The 13376-nt window shown below is 33.7% G+C and overlaps 1 protein-coding gene across 1 annotated transcript; it reads left to right on the forward strand.

The window, feature by feature from the left end:
* The first annotated feature begins 191 nt into the window (after positions 1-191).
* LOC131852088 (NADP-dependent malic enzyme-like) lies at positions 192-11723 on the forward strand. Its single transcript, XM_059202713.1, has 13 exons — positions 192-255; positions 363-537; positions 1007-1165; positions 1453-1634; positions 2093-2273; positions 3050-3178; positions 3717-3899; positions 4212-4434; positions 5407-5549; positions 5867-6037; positions 6266-6389; positions 7095-7258; positions 11664-11723. Exons 1-13 carry the CDS (start codon positions 233-235, stop codon positions 11721-11723), a joined length of 1917 nt encoding a protein of 638 aa, XP_059058696.1. The 5' UTR covers positions 192-232.
* The last annotated feature ends 1653 nt before the right edge of the window (positions 11724-13376 follow it).

The following is a 13376-nucleotide window of genomic DNA, read 5'->3' on the forward strand; positions in this document are numbered from 1 at the left end:
GAGTTCGTTAAATTAAGAATACCTAAGTTACATACTAGATAATTTAGGGAACTCATTGTTCTCGAAATTACTTTGGGCTGAATTACGCTGAAGTCTAAAAGAACAAATCCGGTACTAGTGATACTTCGTTAAAAATGATACTGGCTGAACATTTGCATGACTTATAAAATATAAAGAAATATTGTGAAGAAAACGTCACTGTCATTATTACAACTTCGGAGATATATTTATAATGTTTTTATGTAGATTTTTGTTGTAAGTATATTTTTCATAATATAGAAATTTCCATTAGGTATTTATACATTTTTGAGTAATTATAATTATTTTGCATCCAGCATTAAAAATATAAATATTATTTTAAGGAATACACGAACGGCCCGCCAAATTAGTGTATTATTATATGTAGTTAAAAACACAAGGATAAATCTTGAAGCGATACTGGCTCAATGTCGGAATTTCCATGAGGTTACAGGAAACATCATCGTACCGAACTTGGTGAGAGGTATAGATCACCTAAAAGATCCTCGTATGAATAAGGTACGTTGAAGTAATTCATGGCAATTTTGCCATAGATCAAATAGAATCCAGCAACTCTGGAAACGATAGCTATGGCTGAAACATACTTGTTAGGTAGTGGATCTAACAAGTTACTACAACGTTAAATATGAGCTACAAAGTAATTCATAACTTACTTTCAAAAAAAGAAAAAATAGGTGCAATTCTCTTTGTTTTAAGAATTTACTTTATATAGTAGCGGCATCAAACAAAGTCGCCATAGCTATCTGTCCGCCTTTGTCTTTTAAATTACACTACGGATTTTGATGCCGTTTTCAGCAATAGATTTAAGAGGAAAGTTTAATTGTATAATACATGCGTATTATGGTATAGAACAAACCGACAAATTCAAATATTTATAATAGACAAGTTGCTTGTTATATACTATCAAAATCGTCTGTGTATCATCATTTAATAGAAATAATAGATTTTGTGTTATATACGATTTTAGGGTCTCGCGTTCACATTAGAAGAGCGCCAGGCCTTAGGACTTCAAGGTTTATTGGCGTCGAATTTTAAAACCCAAGAACAACAGATTGATATAGCAAGAATATCAGTGGACAGATACAAAAGTGATTTAAATAAATATTTGTATTTAGTGGAACTGCAGGTATCTATATTATTGTTTACTACAGTTTGATCCTCATTCACATTAATGTAAATAAGGATCTTTCCGTGTTTTAAGGATCTTTTCGGTGGTCTGTTATTGATTTATTGGTGGTCGGCTAATGATTTATTTTTTATATTGGTTACATATTACATATATCTTGTTGCGTTTCAAGTATGTAGTCTTTTATAGTGGAAATGAAAACTGATATATTTTTATAGTAAAAGTGGTAGGCAGAAAGTAGGAGGCAGGACGTAAATTGAATTTTGCATGTTTACACTATTTTTCAGGACATAAATGAAAGGTTATTCTTTAGCTTACTGGCTCAAAACATCGAGAAATATTTACCTATAGTGTACACCCCGACTGTAGGTTTGGCATGTCAGAAGTTTGGGCTTATATACAGAAGAGCAAGAGGTTTATTTATCAGTATTAATGACAAAGGACATGTATATGATATAATCAGAAATTGGTGAGTGGCCTGTCAATTAAGTTGTGTATATAAGTATTTTTTTATATAAAAGGAATGGCCGTAAGGTCCACCTGATGGTAAACGGCAATCTATAACATCACGGACATCATATTATTGCGATGTCCGTGATTGTCGACGACCATGGTAGACCACCTACCTTGCCATTCCGGAGCACTAGTGTCTTGCCTCCGTATCTTGTGCCTTACATATATCATCCTTCGAACGATATTTTTCCGTAAACTTATAGATCCATACATGTATTGTACGGGAATTGAGCTCGGTAATCAGAATATGATACTATACTGATTGTTATCAAACCGCTACCTTACCAGGGCTATTTACCTGTAAAATATACCTATATAAAGCCATCCCTGGTTCTTCCTTCAAAAATGATTATGTCGACTCGATATAAATAGATCTACATTGACCGAAAATATTACATGTAATGTCAATTTTAGGCCCGAACACGATGTTAGAGCGATAGTGTTCACTGATGGCGAGCGTATTTTGGGTTTAGGCGATCTGGGCGCTTATGGTATGGGCATACCAGTAGGCAAGCTTGCATTGTATACTGCACTCGCTGGGATAAAACCACACCAGTGTCTACCCATTATGCTGGACGTTGGTACTGACAACGAGGTAAAATTTTTATATCAATCCGTTCGTTTGCGAGTTTTCAGTATATTTACAATCAATACTCGTAATCGAGATGGTACACAAGCGTCAGTAATGCCTCATCTTATTTAAGAATATAAGTCAAGTCTAGGAGGGAGCACTAGTAGGTATTAACTTTATATTAAGTATATTAATTGTTCCTGCGGTTTCACCCGCATGAAATTTATAGTCTATATGTTTGTCTGATGTATAAGCTATATTACTGTAAAGTTTCATTAAAATCCGTGCAGTAGTTTTTGCGTGAAAGACTAACAAACATCCATCCATAGTCACAAACTTTCGCGTTTATAATATTACTAGCTACTCGACCCGGCTTCACCCGGTTGTACATGTCTTATATATATAAACCTTCCTCTAGAATCACTGTATCTATTAAAAAAATCGCTTCCAAATTCGTTGCGTAGTTTTATAGATTTAAACATACATAGGGACAGATTGCGACAGCGACTTTATTTTATACTATGTAATAATGATTAAGATTACCTATCTGACCCGCGTAACTTCGTCTGCGTCATGTTTTACAACACTTTATTCCAGCTCAGCTCCTATTGGTTGTAGCGTGATGTTATATAGTTTGTAACTTTCCTAAATAAATAGGATATTTGACACTAAAATAATTTTCAAAATCTGATTAGTAGTGTTATTATTATATGAAGTTGATCCTTAACATTCAAACTCCAAAACTATACCCTGCTATAAAAACAAATTGCTTGTATTAATATTATTGTATGAAATTTTAGACTTTGTTAGAAGATCCTCTTTATATTGGTGTACGGCAGAAGAGAGTTCGGGGTGAGAAGTACGATGAGTTCTTGGACGAATTTATGAAGGCATGTGTCACAAGATATGGACCAAATACACTTCTGCAAGTAATTGTGGCAATTATTAAGTGTGTAGTAAAATATGGTCGAAAGAATAAAAAATATGCGGAATGTTTAAAACTGGATTTCTTTTAGAGTACTAATTTTTAGGTAGGTTAGTTGATATCCTTCCTCCAAAGTAACTTTCACAGTTATTAACAATTTTAAATTAACCTAAGAATATTTTATAATTTTAATTCGGAATTCGGCGAAATCCTTTCATATAGGCACCGCTTCTTGTTCTACTTCGCTGAGTACGTCAATCACTGGTCAGAGTTGATTAATAAAAATAGAGTCCTCTACAAATACGGTTCCAATATTAAAATGCTCTACATTTTATGTTATCTGTTTTTATTTTAATTTTACTTAGATTTGCAAATTGCAAATGCATCTGATGAAGACATGATGATGGTGCACCTCAAGAACTAAGTTACTGAGTCTCTTGTAATTTCATTTCCATATCTCATCCTTTACACTTGAAAACAGTAAAATTAGTTAAGATATGTACCGAGAATTGAGAGATTTTAATATTTGATGTTTTAAGTAGTTTGAAGATTTCGCTCTCCCGAATGCTGGGCGATTTTTAAAGAAATATCAAGAAAAATACTGCACATTCAATGACGATATTCAGGGCACAGCCAGTGTAGTGGTCGCCGGACTATTGGCGGCAACAAGAATTACTAAGAAGAAATTATCAGAGAATAAATACTTGTATCTCGGTGCTGGATCTGTAAGTAGCTAACATTCCTACATTTCTCTATTTAATTGTCTTCATAAGATATTTCAGAAATGCGAGTAAGGTATGTATGCTGTAGGATTAATAGAATTGCTTTATAAATTCTATAATTGTCAATACACTTCAACGTCAATGTTTTGGGTCTTAAATATTAATACTTTGAAAACGTACTAACTATTGTGAGATCTCAATAGAAAAAAATGCTATAAACACAAGAGTTTACTAACAAAAGTTACAAGCAAACTTTATATTATAGGTATTTTTTTACCTAAATTTTCGGTTCTAAATTCAACGAATGTTTTGTAGGCGGCGAATGGAATTGCTGACTTGACAGTATTAGCAATGATGGACGAAGGAATGTCACAACAAGAAGCTCGAGACCGGATATTTATGTTTGATATAGATGGACTCTTGACCACTCGTCGTCCTCAAGGCGTCCCGGCGCACGCTGTGAATTTCGGCAAGGATATGGAACCGGAGAAGAGCTTCGAAACATGTGTGGACATTTTGAAGCCAACATGTATAATAGGTGATTTTTTAAAAATGCCTTTTTTCCCACATTACAATTAGAACCCTCAGACAAGCTGACGGGTTACCTGACTGTAAATGATAATCGACATCTATAGACATGAACAGTATAACAGATATCATGTCATCATTCGACGACCTCTCATGCATTGCCATTCCAATTGGACTACAAAATCATGGTATGTAATTCCACGCTGTAATTTCATATAGGAATGAAACACATTAAAAAGTACGTTTGACAAGTATGCTTGACGGCTGAAATTGACGATACTGAGTTTACGCGTGATGACTTAGTACAAAGTCTATCTTGGTAATATTATTGAAACTAACACTAACACGGGACTCTATTATTGCAAAATATGTTATTAAATGTGTGCAGATTTTGTTAAGATATGGTATGACTTGAAACTATAAATAATTAATATATTAGAAAAGATAGTAATAGAAAAAATATCTTACTTTAAAATCCGTTGAGAAGCTCCGCTATTTTTATTGATAACCGCAGAGTTTCAGAATAATATTGTTATTGTAACGTCATATCATATCATTATTGGATACTAGAAAATATTAATCTTCTAACTAGAGAAGGATTGTCCAACATCAAGCATCATCAACATCCAAGCCAAGCAAATCTCTCATTATATACATATATCCGTGGCGCATTTACAGTTTTAGCCAAGAATATTTAATTTAGTAAAAACTTAAAATACAATTGAAAAGATATTTGACACAAAAATTTTGTATCCCTTTTCATTAAAAATGCTAATGCGAATGTAGAAGTATGAAATTATAATTAGTCATATACTAAACAAATTAGTAGCGATACATCATCACATCATATAACAATAATATAAAGCTACAGTGGTGAGGTGATAACCATTGCGCTACACTATAATATAGCAAGGTATGTTGTGGCTGTATATGCAATCTACGACTAAATTATGCTAATACAAGGTTATTGCAAAACTTGCAGGTTGTTCAACTATAGGTGGTGCATTCACGCCATCTATATTGAAGTTGATGGGCAAACATAATGAGAGACCAATTATTTTTGCTCTTTCAAATCCAACGAACAAAGCAGAATGTACCGCACAAGCCGCCTATGACAATACAGAGGTGAGCTTAAATATTGCTGATACCATAAACTAAGTATGCTAATTTATATTTGTAACTGCACTCGAGTGGTGGTAACATAGATAATAAAATTAAAGAAATGCCGATATGTGACACATTGGACTCAAAATACATTCAGTGAAATATGGGATCTCATGTGTTACGTTCACCAAGTCGTTGATATTTTACTATGCGTCTGACAGGTTAGTCAGACGTATAGTCCAATATCAACATCATGGTTTACTATTATGCAGGTAAATGGTTATTATTACGGTTAATATTATGGTTATTATCTTATCTATGGTTTGTATATTTATTAGGGGCGCTGTATTTTTTCATCTGGCTCTCCGTTTCCACCAGTGACGTACGACGGGAAAGAATATCATACAGGGCAAGGAAATAACTCGTACATATTTCCTGGAGTAGCGCTTGGGGTCATTGCAACGTCAGCACATCATATACCCGATTATATATTTTTGACGGCTGCAAAGGTATGTTTAAAAAATGTTATATAAAACTTGCCTATTGAAAATTATTACTTTTGCGACTTATTGACATCAAAGATTGTGAAGACAAATCTAGCAAACACAAAGACTAAGATTCCTAATTTTATTTTTTAATAAATACTATTCGCTATTTTCATTTATACCGCATACGTATAGTTTAGTTAAGAATCCCCTTCGTTTTGAAGTTGGTTGAAAATAATTTATTTTTTATAGACGTTGGCGAAATCTGTTCATGAAAGTGATTTAAATATTGGTCGTTTGTATCCTCCTTTGAAACAAATTAAGGAAGTGTCATTAACTATAGCTGTGGAAGTTGCTAAAATGACTTATAAGAAAGGTGCGTAATATAAACTTGTTTGTTTTGTGTTTAAGATTTGGAAATCTAATTGGGTACTTGAATTAATTCTGAAACACAAAATAGAGACAATAAATGCTGCAATTGTAAATAATATATCGAATGGGTACGGCAGATTGTATGTAGAATTTCCTAGCATTATGTATTTTTTTATACTATTTTCTATTGCATAAAGTCTCTATTTCCAAAAATCACTCAGTCTAGAATACTCATAAAGATAGAGCCATCGTGCCGAATCACTATTGCTGCCAGTAGTATCATCTATAATGGAAAAAATAGTCAAAAGTAATTTTATTTTAATTTTATGAGAGATTATTATATTTAAGATCTATGAATAACTTCTCTAAGGGATTGAATATATAACGAAGTAAGTCACCAGACAGTTAAATTACTAGACGTATAGTTCAAGACGATTTCGAATCGTGAAGTGGCATCAAGTTGGTTGTAACTGGAAATTGAACTAGCTGAGAAGCAAATGCAATGCAGAATGACCTGCAGTTACGAGTAGGTCGAGCTATGATATAATAGGATATTGATATAGCTTGGGATTAGCCAAATCGATCAGTGGAATGCAGTGGGTTGATGACCATAAGATTATTTTTTATTACTCTTATAAAAGACTTCACAAAAACTGTGCAGTTTCTTATATATATAAACATTGTGTTTGATTCAGTATTGTTGTTATAGATTTAGCAACTGTCTACCCTAAACCAAAGGATATCAAAGCGTACTTAAAATCACATCTATACCAATTGAAATACCCAGATTATCTGCCGAGCTTTTATAAATATCCAGATATGCCTAAAGTGAAAGTAAAATCATTTGAAGAAGCCTACAATGGAATTATGTTGGTATTTATTATTTTCGTTTATTGTGTTAATATTATAAAACATATGATGTGGACAGAGACCGAAACGTCCTATTTTGCTAATATTATAAGACATATCACAGGAGGCCGAGAATTCTTATGTTAATATAATTAATATATAATTTCGAGTTTGAGTTTAAGTTCATAAAGTTTGATCAGATTTTTGTGATACTTTCACGTAAAAGTTACTAGTCCGTTTCGAATTAAATTTAGTAAGCAGATAGATAATATATTAGCCAGTATTCGTAAGAGCAGCGCTGTGATATATTGCCCATTTGTATATAGTTACGATTTGCTTCTATTCTATAACATTAGTCAGATATTTTGCATCATTGCATCATTGTCGGCGATACGCTTGCAATTATTATATATATATTTTTTTTTTTATAGCGTGCCGTGTATATTATATTATATATATATATATATATATATATATATATATATTACTATTATATTTATTCTTAAATGTCTGATAATGATTCTTTTTGTACAGCCAATAGTTCGAATGATTCTTTTCAGTCGCTTGATGGATCGATACTTGAACCTTCTCTTTCCACCTATCTCAGCCGGGAACTTGTGAGCACCGGTCGTACCTTGAATATATGTCATATTAATGCGCAGAGCTTACCACAGCACCATGGAGATCTAATGAATACTTTTAGTACGAATACAGTCGATGTGATTCTGGTATCTGAAAGCTGGTTAAATGCTACTATTCCCTCCACCTATGTTAGTTTACCTGGTTTCATTTTGCTACGTAATGATCGCACTGATAGGCGAGGAGGTGGTGTGGCCATTTACCTGCGGGGTAGTATTAATTATAAAATTTTAGTTAGTTCATCCATCACTGGTAGCGCTGAATATTTATTCGTGGCGGTTGATATTAGGGGTACCAAGATCGTTCTTGGTGTTGTTTATTGTCCTCCTTCCATTGATTACTTTCTAGACCTCGAGTCTGTTTTCGAAACTGTTATGACAGAGCACACACATCACATTATCATGGGAGACTTTAATACTGACTTGCTACAAGATACTCACAGGTCTCTCAAACTGCGCAATATTGTGGATTCGGCAAGCCTTTCTGTATTACCCCTTGGTCCCACGCATATCAACAAAGATTTTCCTGACACTTGGTTGGACCACATCTTTATCTCATCACCAACATCTGTACTAAAACATGGCCAACTACCTGCACCAGAATTCTCTCGACATGACCTATTATATCTTTCGTATGATATTAAAACTTTTAAACCTAAACCGGCAGTAGTTCGTCTTCGAAATTTCTCAAGAGTTGACATGACAAAATTGGGCAAGGATCTAACTACAGTTGATTGGTCATGTGTACTGTCCGCCTCATGTATTAATGACAAGGTATCCGAGTTTAATCGTACTGTGCTTCAAATCATGGACAAACATGCACCGGCCCATCTAGTTAAGGTTAGAAGACAGCCAGCTCCCTGGATAACTGAGGCAGTACGCATGGCCATGAGAAAACGAAATCGTGCTTTTAGGTTGTATAGAAGGGATCGTTGCGATGAGAATTGGAGTAATTTCAAAACTGCCCGCAACACCTGCAACTATATGGTAAGAGCAGCTAAACGCCGTTACATCCATTCGAATATTCATAACTCCTCTTCGGCCAATACTTGGAAGTTTCTCAAATCACTTGGGTTGTGCAAGCAACCTAATGATTTTTCCTCTTCATTTTCATTGAATGACCTTAATAGGCACTTTTCCACCGTCCCTGCTTTGAGTGTTTCTCAAAAGTCAAGTACTTTAGCTGAGATAACTTCATGGCCTAAACTTCCTGTAGTTGAATTTTTATTTACACCCACCTCTGATGATGAAATCTTTAAGATAATATCCTCAATTAAATCTAACTGTACTGGTTCTGATGATGTGAGTAGACCTATGATAATTCTCTTACTTGAAGCCATGCTCCCTATCATTACTCACATCATTAATTTTTCTCTACTCTCTTCTGAATTCCCTGCAGCATGGTTAAATGCTTTTGTTCTTCCACTTCCTAAAGTGTTATCCCCAAATCTTCTTAAAGATTTCAGACCTATCTCAATCCTGCCCTTTCTCTCTAAAATACTTGAAGCTGTTGTCCATAGGCAGTTATCCGACTTTGTTTTTAAAAACAAGCTGTTAAATCCATTCCAATCGGGGTTTCGACCTGGACACAGCACCACTAGTGCCTTATTGAAAATCACCGAGGATACGAGAGAGGGTATGGAACATTCAAAATTAACTGTTCTCGTTCTAGTCGATTTCTCAAATGCGTTTAACACCGTTGACCATGATATCTTACTAGCTATCCTTTCTCATCTTGGGATTTCATCATCAGTCCTTAAATGGTTTTCCTCCTATCTTCGGGGACGTCAGCAGGCGGTTCGTGTCAATCAGTCATTATCTGATTGGTGCGATCTTGACGCTGGCGTCCCCCAAGGCGGTATTTTGTCTCCATTACTTTTTTCTATCTTTATTGATTTTATCACTAAGAGTTTGAAATGTTCTTACCATTTATATGCAGACGATCTTCAGATATACTGTCAGACAGTTGCGGCTGAGGTCAATGAAGCCATCGACCAATTGAATAATGATCTTGGTCATATATTCAATTGGTCCAAAAAGTTTGGTGTATTTGTTAACCCTTCTAAGTGTCAGGCGATCATTCTTGGAAGCAGTCCACAAGTCAGTAAAATTAATTTCAATATTCTACCTCCACTCCTGTTCAACAATCAACCTATCACATACAGTACTAAAGTTAAGAACCTAGGTTTATTAATGGACAGTACTCTCAGTTGGCAGAACTATGTTAGCGAAATTGGCCGTAAAGTCACACTTACATTGCGCAACTTATATAGGTTAAAAAACTTTCTCCCTGTAAGCACAAAAATTTTACTCATCCAGTCCTTAGTGCTCCCTACCCTCGACTATGCTGATGTGTGTTGTTCTGACATGAATGTAGACCTTCTAAATAAATTGGATCGTCTTCTTAATAATTCTATCCGCTTCATTTTTAATTTACGTAAGTTCGATCATATCTCATCTTTTCGTTCACAGCTTAAATGGCTGCCTATCCGTTATCGTAGAAATGTCCGTATTTTATGCACTCTCTATTCTATTCTGTACGATCCAAACTATCCTGAATACATTAGCAGCAAATTTCATTTCCATGGGGACAACACCAATCGCTCTGTTCGCACTACTAGAAAATTATTACTTCATATCCCGGCTCATTTGTCTGGTTTTGTCCATTATTCTTTCGCCATTCAGGCAATCAAACTTTGGAATGACTTACCCCTTCATATCAAAACCGTCACGAGTAGATTTTTTTTCAAGCGTAAATTACGGGAACATTATTTAAACTTGTAACCTTTTCTGTGTCCTGTTTTCTCATTGTGCTTTTTATTTTTAGGTATAAATATATATATACTTTTAATTCCATTATTTGTGGCAGTACATGATATTTCATTGTCAGATTATTTATTAATTATGTATTTATGTACGGTTTATGTAAGTATATATATATGTAGTTATTTATTCATGTATATTTTTATGTGTATCGTTTTACATATTTTTTTTTTTAATTTGCACCGCCAACAATCATTCTCTGCACCACCCATGGTTGACTGGTAGATAATGCCGCATGGTGTTAAGTCCGCCATATGTACTTTCAATTATGTGCATTAAAGTTTTAATAAATAAATAAATAAATATTTCTTTATCGTTTTTTGCAAGTAAGCATAGATCGGCACTGATTTATCTATGAACTATTTTGTGTACAGTTTCAAAGATAAGTTAAGAGTCTTCATAAAAACGAGTCCGAAACGAGTTATAAAATTGAATTATACATGAGTTGTGTGTAAATGTCTATCGTCAGCCACTACACACACCACACATACACGCCACAGTTTTCTAGGCCTATCCCGTAAGGAACTGTGCTATATAGTGTTTAATTTTATATTTATATTTTACTAGCTATTTCCAGCGACTTCGTTTGCTTTTTATAGATAAAATAAATTTTTATGTAGTTTTCAAGATCTGTTTAAGGCGTTTAGATATGAAAATAACAAACAGACATACTTTGACATTTATAATATTAGTGTAGATCTGATTATAGGTGTATACATGCGTGTATTTATATTATGGGTGTTTGTGTGTATATATTAAAATAAGTATAATTCATAGGTATACTCAACGTATATATATATGTAAAATCTGCATCAGGTGCTTATTTATTTAAAGCTCTTTTTCAAAATGAAATTACTTTCCGGTGTTTCAATAAAACTAAGTACCAAAAGTCTGCCCGCCATTATTTGGATTAGAAATCGAAAATATGGTGTTGGCGATAAGATTTTTATCTCATTCGTTATTTTCAGGAGTACGGACGTACACCGTCCCCTTGGGAGACACAAATGATGGATGACTTTATAATATAAGATAAATTAGAAGTACTCTGTCTGGACATGGTAACCATCTAGTTCCAACTTTTTACTATTTTTAGACTTTGTTTGACATTATGAGATTGAACATTGTTAAAGTCAACATTGTGCTTACAACAAGACAATATATCTTATACATGAAATTATTGTTAATTATGTCCGAGTGTCGTACGGGTGTCCATAATAGATGAGGGTGGTCCAACCGACTAAATTTTTATTTTTTGACAAGTATTTCTCCAATATATTTCAAAAGAACAGCACAGAAATTACATTAAGATATGACTCTAAAATACAATAGAACTGCAGTTTTGTGAATAGCAGTTTAACACCTTGTAATTTTTTTTAGGCCGCAAGATCTCATTGATGCAAGCAAAATACAACCCTGCACGTTCACAATAGAACTCTGAATTTATTAACATCATGGATTATTTGCACTATATACTTCTACTTTTTAATTTTATGGAGTAAATTTAATTTATTTTTATGATATTTTTTAACTTCATTATGTACAACTTAAATTACTCGTAGCTCAAGGAATTTTATGATCTCATAAACCTCTGGAAGTATATTTTAAAAATCTCTTTCGAGCTATTAATTCGTTGATGACTCTCCGGTTCATTATGGACTAGTGAAGTGTAGTCTGAGAGCTAAGTATCTTACAGATCAATAAATTATGTTTTTTTTAATTATATGTAGTTATTTGTACCAGTTTATAGGATAATCTACAAAGAAGTAGTATAATCAGTATACAAAAATAATTTTCTTTACAATTATTAAATTTTAAAAATTGTCTCAAAATAATAATATTTCGAATACAACTAGTACCTCTAAAATGAGTATTCATTTTAGAGGTACTAGTTGTTTTCCTCGAATTAGTTTTTTTTTCTATATTAAAGATAGTGTATCTTTTACCTATTATACTCTCAGGTTCAGTCGGCAAAAAATATCAAATAAATAGACTGATACACATTCAAATTTATAATATTAGTATGGTTATACTTGTAAGCGTTTGCATTATATGTAGAACAAGCACACAATCATGGGGAGGTGATGCGATGTGGGTAATCACTATACAGATGCAATTGTATTCAGAGGTTGTAGCAATAAGTACTAACATGACAATGTTGTTAACCAACGAACTGGCGTTATTGATCATAACAGTTGGTAGTTGGTGTGGTCAAGTGCGGGGATGCTGGCACAATATCCGTGTAGCCACGTGACGCGGCAGCTGTTTGCGACGATTACACTGGATCAGTGCCACAGACGGTGCCGACAACACAGTACAATCACCGTCAACGATCGTGTCATATTTATTAAAACAACAATAGCCTACAACTGCATTTGTGTCAACATAAATGACCGGTATATAATGCCCATGATATTCGTTTTCATTTCAAATACTACTTATAGAATAATAGCCTACCTCTACAACTTAACCTTGACCATGGATGACCATGAAATGAAAAAGAGTCCCTTCTCCATCACAAATGCACATAGCGTATGTACTAAATTTCATGAAGATGAAAACGTAATAAAATACACATATTCACTTTTGTATTTGTTTAAGTTCATACAGAATAAAAAGAAGTATTGTATCTTTATTTCGTGTCTACCTAACATTATAAATTGAAGTTGTATTTATGTAGGTAT

This window comes from Achroia grisella, unplaced genomic scaffold (genome assembly GCF_030625045.1).
Source record: "Achroia grisella isolate CSIRO2021 unplaced genomic scaffold, CSIRO_AGI_Agris_v1 utg821, whole genome shotgun sequence".
NCBI lineage: Eukaryota > Metazoa > Arthropoda > Insecta > Lepidoptera > Pyralidae > Achroia > Achroia grisella.